The sequence below is a fragment of the Thunnus albacares genome, chromosome 17 (genome assembly GCF_914725855.1).
Source record: "Thunnus albacares chromosome 17, fThuAlb1.1, whole genome shotgun sequence".
Classification (NCBI taxonomy): Eukaryota; Metazoa; Chordata; class Actinopteri; order Scombriformes; family Scombridae; genus Thunnus; species Thunnus albacares.
In genome coordinates this window covers 18,410,931-18,430,514 of record NC_058122.1, presented here as the reverse complement: position 1 = coordinate 18,430,514, position 19,584 = coordinate 18,410,931, and the positions used below count along the sequence as shown (strand labels likewise).

Genomic DNA, 19,584 nt, shown 5'->3' with positions numbered 1-19,584 from the left:
GGGTGCTTCTGCTTGAGGTGGTGAAATACATTTGTTGTATTGCCCCCTTTTGGTTATTTAAGTCTTCTTGCAACTCTTACATATTACTGTGATTTGTTGTACATCTCATCTTTTGTAACCAAACCACGTCCACACTACTGAAGTCGCTCCCCTTCCTCCACCGTGGAGCCAATAGCAATGTTACTTTTGCTTTCAGCCATGCTTGTTGTCGCTGTGCGGTAATGGTACGACGCCATTAAGTCAACAAGTCGGAGTATTGCCATTATCATGATATGATTTTTTTCGTTTTTCAATCACATTAAAAATTATACCTATATTATGGTGAGCGACACAATATGGCACAGCCGTAATGGGCAGATAGATATTAGACTCCTAGCTTAGGGGAGCCATTAGCTGCCTCAAAGCACTTTAGACCTGAATCACTTAAGTTATTCAAAAAATTCTCTTTGTCATTCTAGTCCATTTCTAAAATACTGGAATATTTGGTCTTTTATAAAAATGATAAAATGTCAAGTATACTGATGGCCTAATATCACTTACTATAACATCACTCTCCTTTTGCAAGTGTCATGTTGGCAATGACGGCAAGTTTATCTTTTGTCAGACTTCCTAATAACTTACACAAAAGTTGTCATTCTAGTTTGGCTAGTTGACCGCTTTTGTGTTCCCATACACTGAACAAATTGCACTCTTTCTCCTTAATGTTGATCCAGGACAGTTTTTGCATGGCTTTTTTTCTGTCACATTAAAATGATGTTACTACTGGAGGATGAGAATGAACCCCTCTTAAGAAATTATGAAAGGTTTTTAATGGTTCCAGAAGATTTCAGGTTCAGATACTTAAACATAGCTCAGTGTAGGTGCATGAAGAGGGCACTTTGTTTTCCACTAGATCCCATTGTTTAGTTGCGGTTGCTTTGAAAAGCCAAATGTTCCTGCAAATGACGTGTAGCAAGTTGGTAAGACATTTAGAGTTGCCCTGCTCTCTGTAGCTGTTTTTACATATTTGACAACCAGTGATCAGTTGTGAAGGCTGTTGGAATGACAAAAATGGAAATATCACCAGCAAAAATGAATCTTGATGAAGCTGTTAAGTGCAATCTTTAGTACAATGAGGGTAGACACAAAATCATGAACACCTGTACTATCTAGTGCAATCCACTGTGCCAGAGGTATTGATTCAGCTGGTAACTTTTCCTTGTTAACAGCTTGTGTTGAGACGCTTCTTAAAAGCCTAATACTAGGTAAGAAATAACTTTCAAATATACAGTAAATGACTTGTGATTTCCATGACACTTATCAAGAAACTCATCAGACAAACTCAACACAGTTTGTATTTACAGAAAATTACCCAAGCATCAACCACAGTGGTCTAGCTAGTTTCCATGCCTGTTGTACTGATGATCACATCCAAACTGTGTAATGATCTCTTGACAGCTGATCAAAAACATTTTCTTGTGTACAAAAAACCCATAATGCTGTTCCTCCCAGCCCACAGCAGTGCAACAAAGGAAAGGATAAAGATATATATATATATATATATAAATTCCCTTTAAAAATGATAAAAATGTATAAAAACGTATAGAGAGAAGAAAAAACAAAAGAAGAACCAACAGTTGGCAGTAGGGATGCACCAAACCAACTTTTTCAGTCCCGATACCTGGGCTATGGGTATCGGCTGATACCGAGTACTGATCTGATACCAGTGTTCAATTGTTAAGCTGTACGCCTTACTGTGTGGAAGAGATTGGGATCATTATGTGTGAGGGAACATCAGGCTTGATTTTGTTTTTCTAACTGTGTAAGACAAAATTTTGTTTAGAATTATATAATATAATCATAAAGTCATTTGTTTGCAGGAGGAATGGGGTGTGTTCAAGACAGCTGATTTGGGTTGCTAACATTTAGCTGCAGTGAGCCGTCAACATTTGTTTTGGACTGCAATCCAGACATATGACATTATCTAGACTGATATTATATACGTAGGCTAACATTCAGTGTTACTGCGAGCAGTACACACACATACGCGTAATGTTACTGTTTTGAAAAAGAGGACAGCTATGAGGATATACTCACTGAATGGAGCGTGTGTGTGTGTGTGTTGCTGCTAATCTGTTTAAAATAAACAATAAATATAAACAATATGGGATTTTCTGGATTGAGTCAGCAGATTCAGCTCAGCGTTGCCGGAGTGATGGTGACACAACAAAGTGAGGAAAGAAATCCCGGAGGGGAAAGTACCCAAAGTGAGCCTAAGTAAAGTTAATGTTAGCTGAGCCGGACGTTGCTAAATAATCAAACGGAAACTTTTATTAGTCACTTGCCTTGACACTCACAGTTATCAAGTAGATAGTCGGGGGATTTTGTTAAGTTATATGTTGTATTGGATTTATTTAGGTGTTTTGCCGTTACACGCGGATCGCGCGACTGGTTTTCTCTTAGCAAGATTAGCTACAATAGCTGGTCTTATTGAGGCTACGCTGCCTCCTCAGGACAGCTGATATTCATTTACTAAAGATAGCGTCCAAAATAACTTCACATAGGCTGGCATTAAAGTTGTAAGTTAGCGTACACTTTGTACTGTCTAAGCCTGGTGCTTCACAATGCTGAAACAACAGCAGCAACCCGGCTACAGTGGGAGAAAAGCGTCTAACAACACCACGGTCCCCACTGGTGTGTCTTCCTTTTGTAGATAATAGATCGGCCCCATTATCACCGATACCCGATCCAGCTATTTGAGTCAGTATCGGACCGATATCCGATATCAGTACTGGATCGGTGCATCGCTAATAAATAATCATCAGTAATGTGGATATAATGACTAAGTGGGTAAAGGCAAATAAAAGAACAGTCTGGTAAGTTCAGAAAATGAGAAAATGACATCACTTTACTGTAATACAGCCCTTAAAACCAGGAAAATACAACACTTATGCCATATTACGATATCCAAAATCTGTGACGATTTCTAGTGTCATATGACAATATTGATATAATATCAATATATTGCTCAGGCCTACCGATACTCTTTCTTTTCTTGTGATACATGTTGGTCAGTTAGTCAGATTCTCCACTGCGTTCAAGTGCCTCAGGGAGACCAAGACTGCGATCATGTGGTGTACAAACTGCCTCTTCTCAGAAAGTGACTCATCAAGAATGAGATTAGTCACAGATCCATACAGTGGTGTGTGTTTATCTTTAAGGCCCTGTTGTGGGGGTGGAAAACTGGAAGACTGTCTTGTCCCTAATAGAATTTTGAATGCACAACCTTATGATCAATCTTTTTTTCCTCAGAACGTTGTTGTTCTCCAGTCTATTTTTAGTCAAGTATTTCTAGATTCGTTTTTGGCCTTGTTGCTCCTGACTGTGCTGTGTAGTGGAACACACAGTCCCTCAGCTGCCAGATGACGCCAGCTACCCCCACCCTCCGCCCCTGTCCGCCCACATCCCTAAACACTCCCAGGTCCTGAGACGGAGTGGGAAGACACATCCACTTGAAGCACACACACACACACACATGCTAGAACCAAACCTAGACCTAAACTCTTCTGAATACAGTGCAGATCTGTTAGGATCTAATCTCCGCATTAGTTAACATTTATACATTTTAAAGATTTAACACCGAGACTATTTGGCACTGAAAGGTTTCATCTTGGTGATTGTGAAGATAAGACTCTAAATGAAAATGGTTAAAAAAAAAAAAAAAAAGTCACAGGTGTAAGTCTTGTTTTATTAGTTCGTCCTGTGGAGACTTGCAATATTTTCCCTCTGACTAAGATTCCCATACCTTTGCTCATCACATCCTTCCTCTCCATCTGACATGTGAGTTTCTCAGCAGCCTTGAATGACTGTTTCTTGTTAGGTGCCTTGTGCTCACTATGTAACACTAGCACTAACATGCTTTGGTTAGTGTCTGGATGCATTCAGTATCAGCTTTTAGTCATAACTACGTACATGTTGTAATCTTTTTGTGAGCTTACAGTGTGTGTTCATAGTTTCTTGAAAAGTTGAAAGAAAATGGATTAAAAAAAAACAAACACATTTTATTCAGGGCTGCAACAAACAGTTATTTTCATTATCGATTAATCTGCCGATTATTTTCTCAATTGCTCAGTCATTTTTTTCAATAAAATGATCGAAAATAGTGAAAAAAGGCCCGTTTATAATTTCCCAGGGTCAAAGGGGATGTCTTCATATGTCTTGTTTTGTCTGACCAACAGTCCAGTCGATAGAATAATCGATTACTTGTTGCAGCTCTATTTTTTTCTTTTTCTCAATTTTTAAGTCCCTTTCACCACCATGGCATCCAGTAGCACCCTCAATTCTCCATACTACCAGCTCACTGTTGATGTTTTGAATTAAAATATGCTTCTGTAGGTTGGGAAGCAGTTTGGGGAAAAGTGGTCACAACAAAAATCATATCAAATCATAAATCATCACAGTTATACAACATACTTCCCTCCATACAGCGTTTATTTTGCATAATAGCTTGTGTTGCCATGCTTGTATCCAGTTAGGAACAATCCCTCTCACTATGTACGTCGGATCCTTGATTCCTCGTTGTAGTTAACAGGCGAGGCAGAGGTGGGAACTCTGCCAGGTTCATTATTTTCTAAATTAGGACACCTCAGAGTGTATTGTCATGCTTTTCCTAGTGACACATACCACAGGCAAAATGAGAAGCTGTCATCCATTTTTTAAGTTTGTTTGTTGTCACAGAAGTAACCCATGTGACACCAGTGACAGTTAATACTGTAGCATAAAGCAGAAGTACTGTCACTAGGGTTATCTTTAGTTTAATATACGTTGTTCTCTGATTCAAAGAAGTTGTTGACCTGAACAATGTTTGTTATTCTTTTACAAGATTTTAATTGACAGCCAACCAAACAGAAATTAGTTATTATCCATGACTGTGGTATAAACTGTGATTTTCTCACTGTGATTTATAATGCAAAATCAGAATTATTTATTTTCCATCAATTATTTTGCAATAAGGATAAATAGCAATGGAGACCGAAGGCGCCGTGGGGTTGTGGCACCAATGTGATTAGTAATTTATCCATCTTCACATTAATGAAGCAGGGCCCTGGTCTACCAGGAGAGATGGAATCACAAGAGTTTTTGCTCATATTCATACTTGACAAACTTTCAGTGCTGTATGCTGCCTTGGCTGCTCCAATGGAGGAGACCTAGTTGTTACTGACAAAACGGTATTGATGACTGTTGATAGATATGATAATGATGGTATGCTCTCTTCTCTCTCCAGAGAGTCCAGCGAGGAGTGCAATGGGATCAGTGGTGCTCTGTCAGTGGAGTCTGTGCCGGGGCCAAGACTGAACTGGTGTCCTGCCAACACCACTACTCCTGCCCCTGCTCCAGCTCCAGCTCCCACTCCGGGGCCCGAGCCCACGCCCAACCCTGTTAGAATGGGGGACGGCCTGGATGCAGCGCAGATGTCGGGCAGCAGCAGCAGCCAGGGGCAGGCCCAGCAAATGGCCAACCCCTCTGCCCCAGAGGTCATCAATCCCAACAGGCCCAAGCGCCAGACCAATCAGCTGCAGTACCTGCTCAAGGTGGTGGTGAAGGCCCTGTGGAAGCACCAGTTTGCCTGGCCCTTCCATGCACCAGTGGATGCAGTCAAACTTAACCTGCCTGTGAGTACTAGCTTTTTCTATGTGCACATGATGTGTCACACCTGGACTGTAATGTACAAATCGTCACCATGTTGTTTGCATCCACACATTCCAGCTTATATGCTTCTTTTATGTTGATTTGTGATGACTTACCTTTATTACTGTGTGCAAACCAACCAGGTTACGCATCTCTTGTACAGAATTCCCAAGTGTATTTGTACATACAGCATTTTTGGAGATGTCAGGGCTTATTTTCCTAAAAGTCATACGGTAGCATTCATCATTGTGCAGTGTGGGAAAAACAACCTCCACACACATTATACACTTGTTCTACAAATGTATGTTTTACTTAATTATTTATTATTGTGTAGTGTTTCGTCTCAGTGTGCCCGTTGATGGACCTCTTTTTGGACCAGAGAATATTTTAGGCTTATTGATCAATAAGATTAAGGCCGGAGAGAGTATGCACAACTTTTCACCAGTCACTGACATGCTTTTTAAATATCTGCTTACTTTTGGTTGTGTCAACTGCAATAAGAGATAGGCAAGTTTTTTTATTTTTAAGTAATAATCTCTAAGGTCACTGTTTCGTTCTCTTTGGCGGCATCTATGGCGATAAGCGGTAATTGCAGGCCTGTTTTTGGACCTCACTTCCCAGAGATCCAAAGTGTTGCCTGTGTGATGTCAGTCAGTTGGCAGTTGAAGAGCAAGTGTGTTGCTTTAGCTCCACTTACCCTCTCTAGCAGACCAAACACTGCTGGGTGATGGAAAACGCATCACAAACTGTGTGCCGCTTGTGATTTTTCCTGGGAATGTTGCCACCGACACCCAATTCATAATACTGCAAATGCAAGGGCTTTCATCAGTGGGCATAGGCTCAACCACCGTTGTGTCACCTCATTCGGCAATAGATAGTGACTTAACAGACATTTATTTACATGAAAATCTTCAAGATTATTACTTAAATGTGATACTTTATAACTTAAAATCACTGTGGAATGTTTTATCATACCAGTAGACAATGTCAGACCATCGGAAAGTTTCAACACAATGATTGTCTTTTCTTGCATTGCTTAAATATTTGTATGTAACCATTTCAGGACTACTACACAATAATCAAAACTCCTATGGACATGGGATCAATCAAGAAAAGGCTTGAGAACAGTTTCTACTGGAATGCCCAAGAATGTATCCAAGACTTCAACACGATGTTTACCAACTGCTACATATACAACAAGGTAACATAGTTGTTTACTGGGATGTATTTTGAGAAAGCGGGTTTAGTGAAAACTCTTGATTTTGCTAACCCTGAGAAACTCTGTGTTTTGAAAGAGAAGTAGCTTAAACTTTGGGTCAGTAACCACAATAACTCACTCTGTGAAGCTAACGTGCTCACTGGCAGGTTTTCTTGAGCAAACCGTGAGTTTCTCTCTGTCTCCTCCCTCTTACAGAGCCAGACACGCTGTTTCATTTCCTCATTCATTCAGTCCGTATCAAAGCGTGTGTCGAAGCAGCATTAATTAGCAGAGGTTTACTGTATGTCAGAATCTCAATCCTGGTTGGATATTAGTATATTACTCAAGGAATATCTAAAGTTACCATTTTTATGTGCATCAGTCATTTCTTTGAACAGCGGTTTTTGCTCTCACATTCAAATATTAAACAGCATGAATTCACCCTCAGCTCAGAATAAAACCTCTGCATGTCCATCTTTTATAACACTGTGACTCTGTGCACACAAGACAGCTGTCAGTTTGTTAGAGCAGCTCCTGCATGAAATATGCTGCTTGAAATATTTATTGCACATAATGTATAATCTCAGTTTAAATGTTAGAAATCGGTATGAAGCTTTAGACACGTAGGTCAGATCAATGAATAATTATCTTGGTAAGTCATGATGTGATTGATCACACTGATATAATATTGGAGATTATATGTTAATATTTCTGAGCGAGCAGGATCGAGCAGTATCACTGAATACTGTTGTGACAAGATACAAATAGATGTCTAAAATTTTAAAAATCTACTGTATTTTAACCTCAACACATTTTCAAGTGCAAATCACCAAACACATTATCACTGGATCAGATTGTGAGCTTACAGTCATGTCTCTATGTCTTTGATCTACATATTTTTCAAAATCTTTTAACTATATTTTTCATCTTCAGTTGCTGCCTCCTGTGTTTTGTCCCCGTGAGATTAAAGCTGAACAAATACAATTAAAATGTAATGTAGGCTTTCCCCACTCTAACTCAGGCTCTTTTTTTTTTTTTTTTTTAAAGATAAACATGCACAGTTCACATACACATGCATTAATATCACTACATCCACTGGATTAAAATGGAGGCTCTGCCTTTTATTTACCTGTGGCCATGGTTAAATGTAGTATTGGAGCTCCATTGATATTGACTTTTTTCATGCTTAACTCATAGTGAACATACTCAAGAATTGATTGAACTGACTGATCGGCCAGGAACCGACAACTCAGAGTTTTCAGAGTTTGTTAAACCCAGTTTCTGGAACACCACCCTGGAGCCATTGTTACTATAAAGTGCCAAAGAGACTGATATGCCTCCACATTGCTAAGAGTGTTTGTCTCTCCCTGCAGCCTGGAGATGACATAGTCTTGATGGCTGAGGCACTAGAGAAGGCTTTCCTCCAAAAGATCTCAGAAATGCCTCAGGAAGAAACTGAGATTGTTGTCATGACAGGGAAGGGACGTGGTCGGGGCCGGAGAGAAGGAGGTACGTGATTTACTGATTCATAACATGATGAGTTGTTAACACATTTTCATGCAGCTGGCCTCTTTCAGACAGAATATTTATCCAAGTGTCCTGTTCTTTCATCTAGGTCTGAGCTTGAAACCAGGGGCCATCATTGATTCCGCGACTCCTCAAACACGGGGTCTGTCAAATCTCTCGGCAGCACCACAGACCAGAGGACCAGTGCAGGGCCCTCCTTCACTACCTCCCCAGCCTTTGATGCAGGCCCTGCCGTCCCACATCCCAACGTTACCCAGCCATGCACCACAGCTTGGAGCGCCCTACTCCCTGGGCCAATCAGATTGCGCTCAAGTTCCCATCATGACTTCTGTGCCTCCACCTGCTCAGACCTCCCTACCCCCAACATCCATCCAGAGCACTGCCCCAATGCTGCAGAACCCTATAACCATGACCAAAGTGAGTAAAGCAGGGATATTATTAACTCTATTTGATCAAGCAATGTCATTGAGACCAAGATCTCTGTGACACGTGAATACAGACGAAGAAATAAGAAAAGAGATTAGGCACCCAACAAAACAACAAACAAACACCATCAGAAACAATAACAGACATCACAGATAAATATGCTTGGGCAGGTGGGCACATCTTAGATAACGTTTGGGAACGCTAGACAGGTATGCTTAAGTTTTGGCACCTCAGTCTAATCATTAATTTCCTTACCCTCTTTCCCCGTTTCTCTTCTTTCTTTATATTTACTGCTATCTAGCAAAGAAAGAGCCAGAAAAGGAAAGCAGACACTACAACACCCACAGCAAACGACCAACTGAGTGAGTCTTCCCCAGCAGAGTCCAAGTCTGGGAAGACACTGCCTAGGCGAGAGAGTACCCGGCCCACAAAACTGATGAAGAAGGATGCACCAGACTCCCAGCATCACATAGGCATGGGGATGGGACTAAGCGGACCAAGTGGAGGTAGCCCCAAACCACAAGATCAGCTGGGATATTGCGCTAGTCTGGTTAGGGAAATGCTGTCCAAGAAGCACGCTGCTTACGCCTGGCCATTTTACAAACCTGTCGATGTGGATGCACTGGGACTACACGATTATCATGATATCATCAAACATCCCATGGACCTCAGCACCATCAAGGTGCGTTCAAGACGGCACATTTTTATCAAGGGGCATCATAAGAAATTGAAAAGAGGATTTGTGACATGGCAAATAATTAATATCCTTAATGTGTTTAATAGGCCAAGCTGGAGAATAGGCAATACCGGGAACCACAGGAGTTTGCTGCTGATGTGCGATTAATGTTCTCCAACTGCTACAAATATAATCCACCAGACCACGAGGTGGTGGCTATGGCACGCAAACTACAGGTAAATCTATTCTAACATCTACTGTGGTTTAAAAAAGAAAGGGGCCGGTGGTTCACCAGTGCACAGTTAAGGCCAATTCATGCTCTCTGCGGACAGATGTGAACTTGCACACAGACCACGGACGCACATGCGGTTCCATACAATCTACAATTGGGGCTCCGTAGACACAGACACGTTCCACATGTGAGCACTAGTAAACAGGGTTGCATAATAATTTTCCAGAGTTGTAAAACCCAGTCTGTGAGTATTACAAACTGCTGTGTTGTGTTTTTCTGATCAGCCTTTAAACACAATAATCTGTTTCTCCGACCAGACTCGCTGGATCGTATTTCATTGTCTCACCGGCACTTTAAACACGCCCACACCGACACAGCCCCGTGTATTGTTTTACACAGGGCTGTTTTCAGTATGAATGCAGCTGAGGAGTTCCTGTGTGTTTCTGAACAACAAGAGAAGTCAAAAGATAAGCCGCAGCTTGATGAGAATAGGAATATAGTACATACATACAGGAGACGAGACAGGCATTCCTTTTTGCTTTTCTAGCACATGCACAGTTGGCGCTCTTGCAATGCGTACAGTCTGTGCAGTCACAAGTTTTGCAGACTACCGCGTGGACCCTTGCAGACATGGACAGATAATGACTTTAACGTCATGTGGACCTGGAAAGCATGAATTGGCCTTTACATCAATTATTTTAAAAATCTATCATTTATATGATACCAGGAATGGACTGTATCACAAAATGATATTAATATACTTTGAGAATGTGAAAGCTATAATGTTTGTATACCCTTTTTTGTGATTATACCACATTGCAATGTATAAACTCTGTACAACAGCATCACTGAAAATTAGGTCTGGAACACAAATTGTCCTCTCAGGTGAGTATCCGCTAACTTGCGAACCTTCACCTACAAGTGGCCGCTGTTGTTTGCGTTGCCATTTGATCAGAAAAATATGTTTTGAATCGATTGTATGCAACACTTGCTTGCGTTTTTTAAGAAAAGAATAGAAATATTGTGATCCCAGTATTTTCCACTGATTTATGACAGTTGAACACGATACTCTCGCTAGGATGACCTGAAGGTACAACATGTATTGATTGATTTACAATAAGACTACTTGTCCAGAGGTTTGCTGTATGTGCATACCCAGTCTGATATCCTACAAATTTATGTTTACTTTGGCTTGTTTTGTTGTGATTCTGTTGAGTTCCTACAAACATAGCATGTTTTCTTTTTTGTCATTTTACAGGATGTGTTCGAGATGCGCTTTGCCAAGATGCCAGATGAACCTGAGAGCAAACCTCTGGTTTCTGCCCCAGCTCCTACACTTCACCACCCTGCCCCGGTTAAACCCCAGCCTCCCATGGCCCACGTTGCCTCCTCCTCAGACAGCTCCAGTGACTCGTCCTCTGAGTCTGAGTCTTCCACAGATGACTCTGAAGAGGAGAGAGCTCAGAGATTGGCAGAGCTCCAGGAGCAGGTCAGTGACCAGGAAACTTTCAAGGTGGAGGTAAATTTGCTGTCCAGCCTTTGTTACCCTTTGTTGACAACTGGTCTCATCTTTTGATACAGTTGAAGGCTGTCCACGAGCAGCTGGCTGCCCTATCCCAGCCACAAGCCAGCAAACCAAAGAGAAAAGAGAAGGAAAAGAAAGAGAAGAAAAAAGACAAGCATAAGAAGAAAGGAGGCATGCCTGGCCTTGTAGATGAGATCCAGGATGCTACGCCTGTTCCGCAGCTCTCTAAGAAGACCAAGACCAGTAACAACAACAACAAAGAGGTTGTTCCCAAGAAGAAACCCAGGTAGGTCCATTAAACTTATTAAATTTCTGCCAGATAAGCTAAGAGAAGTTCATAAGACTTGAAGGGCTTCAAGTGCAGTCTTAAGACATACCATAGGTTTTAGTTTGGATCATAGAAGCCATTTCACTCTACCATTTTCTATTAACTTATTCAATTTTAAGTCCTTCATTAGTTTGTTTCTTTGATGCATCTTAAAATACTTGAGTTTCAAGATTTAAGCTGTGCATTATACTGTATTTGTATTACCATTTCAACCATGGTTGAAAGTAAATTCTGAAAGGCTCAGTCATCTGAGGGCATATTTTACATAGGTGTTCCTGTAAAAGTTTGACTCTTTAAAATGTTATTTCTTGTATTCCAAGGAAATAGTTGGTATGTGTTTTTTAGTTTAGTTACATGTATGTTGAGAGATTTCTTTAAATTCTGAGTCTTGTAATGTGGCATGTTTCGTGACTGGTACATTTGTGTTTTGCCTCTATAGTAAAAAAGAGGGGATGAAAAGCAATCATCCCTCCAACCTGCAGCCTGTTCCCAGCCTGGAAGATGATATAGGGGCAGCTGGGTCATCAGCTACAGGCGAAAAGTGCAAGCCTATGACGTATGAGGAAAAGAGACAGCTAAGCTTGGACATCAACAAGCTTCCTGGTGACAAACTTGGCCGCGTGGTTCATATTATCCAGTCCAGAGAGCCCTCGCTAAAGAACTCGAACCCTGATGAGATCGAGATCGACTTTGAGACGCTTAAGCCCTCCACTCTGCGTGAGCTGGAGAGATACGTGTCTTCCTGCCTCCGCAAGAAGAAGAAGGTTGCAGGTTAGCCACCAGTCAATCTGTGTGAACTCTCGTTTATGTAGAAATGTGAACATGCCATGAGTGAGTGAGCTGTTTCGGTGCTTTATTCTGAAAATGCGTGAACACGTTGTTTTGCAGTTGAGAAGCCTGTGGAGACCATGGCTACCTCCAAAAAGACTGGATCTTCTTCAGAGAGCAGTGGCTCCAGCTCAGACAGCGAAGCTGAGGGGACAGGTGGGTCATTGACCACTCAAATGTAAAGTCCATAATTTAAAACTCTAAAGGAAGTGCCTAATCTTTTTTCCCCACACTTTTTTTCAGGAATAATAAAACCACAAAAGAAAAAGGGCCCATCTGTGAAGGAGGGGAAGAAGACGCATCCTCATGGTCAGAGTGGCCCTGTACAGACAGGGCTTCATCCCCAAACTGCAGGCTTTCAGTCCAGCAGTCAGATGAAGCAGCATCAGCCATCTCCTGCAGGCCTTATGGCTACCCCTGTGACTGCTCTGGAGTCTTCCCAGATACTGGAGACTAGCTTTGAATCCCTGCCGCATTTCGGCCAGCCCCTCATGCATCTGTCCCACCACACAGGCAACTCCTCCTCACCTCCACCTCCACACCTCAACGCTCATTCTGCTGGGCCAGTGTCCCCTGAGACCCACCCCTTCCTCAACCAGCATCCCGTCCTCCCATCTCCAGGTAAGGCTGTACGCAGGCCAGTGCACTTTTGACAGGTCCTATACTAATGGCTACTTAGATTTTCATTGTTCTCTCTGACAATTTACAGTTCTGTAGTAATTTCTCTTGGTAAGTCAACCACTCTCCATGCAGTTTTCAAAACTGGTACATACTATGTCTGTATAAATAGCAAAATAAGAATTACAATTAATATTAGTTAACCATTCTCCTAATTTTTAGAATAAACTAAACATTTATTATACCATTTAACATTTTATAGGACAGCTGTGTTGAGTCATTCCATTTTACTTTTATTTTTTTATTTTAACTCTCCATTTTTTGCTGTTAAGAAATGTAAATAAGCACTAAGGTCTCTTGCAGTTGTATCTGTAATACACAATGGGCCTGTACTCATTGCCAGACAATACTGTGTTCCAGTGGGAAGCATTTTCCTTAAGTTATTTGCACATATATTATATATAATACATGTGCCCATATTTGTACGTATATAAGTTTCCTTAAATATATGTGCAAATATTGCACATTGAACTGCTTGTTTTTGTTTTTTAAAGATAACCTGTCAGTGATCAGAAGCACAAAAATTATCCACTGGGAGGGGACAATGAATGTGCAACAAATTTATATTAATTATATGTTTTGTTTCTTCCTCCATTCATGTTTACGTGTTAGCCTTGCACATCTCCATGCCTCAGCAGCCTTCTCGACCCAGTCACAAGGCAGCACCTCTTCATCCCAAACCCCCCCAGCAGCAACCAGCACCTCCTCAGCAGCAGCCAACTCTGCAGCAGCAGCAGCAGCAGCAGCAGCAGCAGCAGCAGCAGCAGCAGCAACAGCAACAACAACAACAACAACAACAACAGCAGCAGCAGCAGCAGCAGCAGCAGCTCCAGCCCCAGTCAGCAGCACCTCCACAGCACCAGCTCCCCTCTCAGATCCTTCACCCTCCTCAGCCCCTGCATCAGCGGCCCATGTCACCCCCAACACTCACACCCCAGGGCTTGCTGTCTTCCCAACCTCCCCAGGTGCTGCTGGAGGATGATGAAGAGCCAGGGTGTACAACGCCTTTGAACCAAGTACAGTTATACCTACAGCAGTTCCAGCAAACCCGTCAGCCCCAGCAGCCCATGCAGTCGCTCCAGGCGCAGGCTCGTCAGCAGCAGCAACAGCCAGTACAGACTTCTCTCCTGCAGTCTGTCCAGGGGCAATCTCAGCTGTCGTCTCAGACCGCGCTGCCTCCTCCCCAACTCTCAGTTCAGTCCCAGGCTCAGGCAGCCCCACCACATCAAGCCCCGCCCCAACAGATTCCTCTTCACCAGGCCCGCCACATGCAGCACGCTCAGCAGCAGCAACAGCAGCCACAACAGCAGCAACTGAACTACCAACAGGGTCCTGGACTAGCTGGTCAACCCCAGGGATCACAACACAAAGTCTCCATGCCCACTAACAAAGCACAGCAGATAATCCAGCAGCAGCAAGAGCAGCCCTCCCCTCGCCCGACCAAGGCTGACCCTTACATCACAGGTGAGTCTGAAAAGATGAGACAGAAAAGAATCGTGTAAGTTGTTAAATCAAGACAGATCTTTGCCGTGTAATTGATTTGTGTTGGCTGACGTTTTACACCATTTCCATCTGTTGACAGGTCATATGAGGGATAACCCATCACCTCTCATGATGCATTCCCCACAACTTCCCCAATATCCACCTGTGACTCACCAGTCTCCACCTCACAACATGCAGCCCAAAAAGGTGAGAAACCTGCATAGGTTGGACAAAGTGTTTCGGGAGAGTTAAGTGCAGGATTAACATTGTGTCTTCATATGCCTGTGTCTGACTTTGAATCCATTTGCTTGCCATGCACAGCAGAGGGCTCCTGGGATCCAAGGTGGGTTAAAGGAGGAGAAACTTCCTCCATCACCAGTAATGAGAGGAGAACCATTTAACCCTGCTATGAGACCGGACCATCACAAACATCCTGATAACAAGCCTTCTCAACCAGGCCACAGCCAACAGAGTGAGTTGTCTTGTCTTTCCTCTGGCTTACTGTAATTAAAAGACGCAAGGGGAAAAAGCTGCGCAATATTGAGACCATGCCTCTGTGTGTGTGTGTGTGTGTGTGTGTGTGTGTGTGTGTGTGTGTGTGTGTTGAGCAGATGTGAAGTCCATGGACAGCTCACGGCCTGTCATCCGATCCTCTGAGCCCAGTGGACCGCCCTCCTCCCTGCAAGACAAGGAAAAGTTCAAGCAGGAGTCCAAGGCGCCCATTGCCCCCAAAAAGGTACACCTTTTTAGAACGATCTCATACGCCTCATAAGCTGTTCGCATGCGAACTTGCATCTTGAAAGATTTTTGATTTTATCTGATTAACAACTGACTCTCCTTCCTGTCTGTGTGTGTGTTTTCTCAGGATGTGAAACTGAAGAATATGGGCTCATGGGCCAGCCTGGCACAAAAGTCCACATCTGCGCCCTTATCTGCAGTAAAGTCATCGAGTGACAGTTTTGAGCAATTCCGCCGCGCCGCCCGGGAGAAGGAGGAGAGGGAGAAAGCCCTGAAGGCCCAGGCCGAGCAGGCAGAAAAAGACCGGCTACGCAGAGAGCAGGACAAACTACGGTACGTTTTGTCAAGATGAAAACAAAGTGTTGACAAAATGTATCTTTTTTAAATTGATGGAAATTGATAGATGTTCCTCTCTGCTGATGTAATTACAGGTATTACAGACTGCCCAAAGAAATCAAATGTTGAATTGTTGACATAAACAACATCAACTATGTACAAGTTTCAACATTTAGTGCATCAGAAGTAAATTTAAGACAAATGTGTACTTGGGTAGCTGCTAATTTATTTTGTTGGGCTGCTTGATGATAAATAAGACATGGTAAGCCCTGTACTACAAGGTGATATCATACCCTCTAGTGGCCATATTGTAGCACCACAACAGCTACTAAGAGTTGTGTGTAATTAAGGACTGCAGGAGGGATTGTTTCAGGTGTGGACTTAAGGTTAAGTTTTGCCAAAATGTGAATCCAAAAAGATTTTAATTGGATATATTTATTGGTCAATAGGGCTTGTCAGTCCTTACTGGCATCAGTAAGGACTAATAATAATAGTAAACTAATGTTTACCTCTCAATAATAAGCTACAATTTTTTAAAGTTAAAAAGCCACCAGATATTTTTCTTGGTCTTGGTCTTCTATGCTGCACTGGGCAAGATTTTAATACTTGTGTCATATCATCATATTTAAGGAAGTGGGACTGCAAAATAGACGGGTATTCCATCGCTTATAACTAACACACCAGACCTATTGTAGTTGGGTAAAACCAGCTAGTTGTTGCAGCTATAACATCTCTGTACAGATTCTTATCCATGTTGTAAATCTTTCTAAGGCCCTGATCTCACTTCCTTGCTACATATGCAAATAAACACATACATCATTTCCGTTTGCAAGACCAAATTCGTTGTTGTTTTTGAGCAGCGGGAGGACCGGCGGTCTGTGTACTCTCCATCCAAAGCTGTGTTCAACTTGTTTGATAACAGGATAAACAGATATACAATGCATGTGTGCCCCCTCACGAAAATAAAATGCCCGTCCTATTGATTTGTTCTAGCGCTGAGTCTGAAGATACACACACACATATATATATATATCAGGACAGCACCAAATGTTGCTGTAAGGACATTTCCTATGCAGCTGTGAATTCCCAACAGCAATATGAAAAGTATTTGATTTCGCTCGGTCTGAATTATTGTCCTGAATGTTTTTTCCAGAGGTCGGGATGACGATGACATCATGGAACCGAGCAGAAGGGTGCACGAGGAACCACGCAGGCGTCTGGAGCAGCAGCACATCCAAGCCCCTTCGCAACAACAACAGCAGCAGCAGGAGCCTCAGCCGGCTGCGATCCAGCAGCCTCCTCAACCCCCCACACCGCCTCAGCCCGCCATACAGAACCCACTAGACCAACAGAGGGAGCTAGCACGCCGCCGAGAGCAGGAGAGGAGGAGGCGAGAAGCGGTGAGAAGATCATCTTTAATATCTTTTTAATGTGATACTAATTGCAATGTAATACAAAAGATACTGTAGCGTTAACAAATTAAAGTTATATTTACATTTGTAGCTGTTGGAGCAAAATGCTTCATTGTTCTCTCTCTCTCTCTCTCTCTCTCTCTCTCTCTAGATGGCAGCAACTATTGACATGAATTTCCAAAGTGACTTAATGGCTATCTTTGAGGAGAACCTGTTTTGAGGAGAGGAGCAACTGAAACGAAACTGCAAAAAAAAAAAAAAAAAAAAAAACCAGAAAAAAAAAAGAAAAAAACTCGGATGATGTAAACTTGCTCTAAAGAGAGATTTGGCGACTACACATCAGAGGGACGCGGAGTTTATGTAGACGTGACGGGCCCTCGGAGACTGAGTTCAAACGCTGGACGGTGGGTCGCAGCTTGCTTTGCCTCCCCACCCACCCCCCCCGCGGACCGAACATACACAACAAACGGGGATCGTCTCATCGTTGCAGATGTCATTTCCCGGGAATCTGGCATTGCCTGCGTGATATCTCAGCCAGAGAGAGAGGGGACCCATGTTGGCACAGTTGCCTTTTGTCACACTTTATTCTTACAGTGTGCGCGGGCACAATAATAATTGCAAGAGTAAAGACATCCCAATAACTATGAAAATGCTCTGATAATGTACTGACAGACTGTGCAGAGGTGTTTTGAAACTGCCAGATGTCTTGAGGTGGTGAAGAAGACTGGTCTTTTATGTTTTGTTATGTTTTTTGTTTGTTGTAAGTGAACACATGAAATGGTTGGGGGTGGGGCGGGGTGGGGGGCAACTTCCATACTGTAAATCATGTATATTTCTCTGCAGAGAAGGTACAGTTTGCCTTACACCTCTTTCCTAAAAAGACCATTATGTTCCGTGGCCTGCACTCATGGATAAACCAGTAACATTTACAACCAGGAGTAGGAGCAGTGCAGACCTTTTTTCATCATCTAGTATCTACTGTAAAGAAGTATTTTCTTATACTACAATAACTGTTTATTTTGGATTTCTTTTTTTTTTTTCTTTTTTTTCTTTTTTTTTTTTTTGCTCTTTAGGTCTTTGAATCGTCACACCAACACACTCCACCACCTATGTCTATGCCAAATGACCCCATTATCTTTTATGCTCAATTTCTTGTCCTAAAACATGGTAGGTAGCTAGTGAAAAAACAAAAAAAACAAAACCCTGAATATATGCATTATCATAGCTCCAGCAAGTATTTATCAAAGACAGAATCAGTTGAAGTTTTCATCCCGCCTTGTGTTTTCCCTGTAAAGTTACGACAGGAAGCAGAAAAAGGGCAAAGGTCAGCTGTTTCTGAGCTTTAGTTGGAAATATGATTTCACTACAAACGTTGCACCATTATTTGTATTACACTTAGAAACATAATGTCAGAAAAATGTTCATATCATTGGCCTGTTCGCAACAGTCACACTACTGGATCAGTTCAGAAAAGAGAAGATGAAGAGCCCCCTTTTATGTCCCTCTTTTCAGCACAGTGTCGGTGTGCTCTGATCTTAACCTAAAGGTTTCGATCAAATGTCATCAGGCAGGCGACAGGAAGGGGAGCAAGACAAAACATTTACCACCTTTCTGTAGCTGTAACTTGAATCAGGTTATTAAAAATAGTCGAAGGGACCGGAAAGGAGCTCCCAGTTAGTTTTTGTCTTCTAATTTCACTCGAGGGCACACAGTACAGAATAAAAAAAAAGACAAAAACGATTACAAGTTAAGAAACGGAAAAACGCTGAAAAAACAAGTTTTGCTTTATATCTTTGTTCTTGTTCGATAATAGTGGATGTGAGTTATAATTCTGTTTCTCGGAGACGACGTTTGGAGCGGGGATGGGTTGAAAATCCGAAGGCATCTCGTCCTCTCCTCTTGTCTCTTATGGTGTTTTTTCTCCAGTGCCTGTATTGTATTGCAGTTCTCGTTGGCTTATATTACACTTCAAGGTGGGGAGGGGGAGGGAGGGGGGGAGGGGTGGTTAGAAAGGAGAGAGAAAGAGAGAGTCAGCGATGGGTAGTGTAATATTTGAATGGGGAGGGAGATTTTTGAAAGAGTTTGTGTAAAAAAGAAAAATAATTTAAAAAAAAAAAAAAAAAAAGAGGAAAAGACAGCGTTTTATATTTTACCCGTTGTCAATATTCGGGTTTTAAATTTAGTTTTAGCTGGACTTCTATGAGTGTACACACCTGACAACTACTTTTTCATTTTTGTTCAATCAGCAGATTTTAGGTAGATATGTTTCAGCGTTGCCACACTAGCGTTTTGAGTCCGGTCTGTGAGCGTGACTGTGTAAATTTGGATGGCTGTGTGACTGTTTTTGTTTTTTGTTTCGTTTTTTTTTTTTAAAGTGTGTGGTGCAGGGAGGCATGTTCCCCGATGTAGATAAGCATTCTATTGAAGAGGAGAATAAACAGATAAACAGTACTTCAGGAGAACTTGTTTCTGTGCTTAAGTCACCTTTTTAATTTCTATGAAGTCCACCATATATGAATTATATAATTTTT

At 42.1% G+C, this 19,584-nt stretch overlaps 1 protein-coding gene across 1 annotated transcript in view; it reads left to right on the top strand.

Moving 5' to 3' along the window:
* Positions 1-19,038, top strand: part of brd4 (bromodomain containing 4) — a 28,407-nt gene extending 9,369 nt beyond the window's left edge. The window contains exons 2-20 of the mRNA XM_044331511.1: positions 5,264-5,651; positions 6,731-6,868; positions 8,239-8,374; positions 8,481-8,809; positions 9,120-9,500; positions 9,602-9,730; positions 10,985-11,215; positions 11,308-11,537; positions 12,019-12,350; positions 12,468-12,563; positions 12,651-13,028; positions 13,698-13,844; positions 13,929-14,549; positions 14,668-14,774; positions 14,892-15,039; positions 15,179-15,303; positions 15,433-15,638; positions 16,795-17,041; positions 17,205-19,038. Coding sequence (XP_044187446.1) covers positions 5,264-5,651; positions 6,731-6,868; positions 8,239-8,374; positions 8,481-8,809; positions 9,120-9,500; positions 9,602-9,730; positions 10,985-11,215; positions 11,308-11,537; positions 12,019-12,350; positions 12,468-12,563; positions 12,651-13,028; positions 13,698-13,844; positions 13,929-14,549; positions 14,668-14,774; positions 14,892-15,039; positions 15,179-15,303; positions 15,433-15,638; positions 16,795-17,041; positions 17,205-17,273 — 4,438 coding nt within the window. The 3' untranslated portion in view covers positions 17,274-19,038. The remainder of the gene's footprint in view (positions 1-5,263; positions 5,652-6,730; positions 6,869-8,238; positions 8,375-8,480; positions 8,810-9,119; positions 9,501-9,601; positions 9,731-10,984; positions 11,216-11,307; positions 11,538-12,018; positions 12,351-12,467; positions 12,564-12,650; positions 13,029-13,697; positions 13,845-13,928; positions 14,550-14,667; positions 14,775-14,891; positions 15,040-15,178; positions 15,304-15,432; positions 15,639-16,794; positions 17,042-17,204) is intronic.
* The last annotated feature ends 546 nt before the right edge of the window (positions 19,039-19,584 follow it).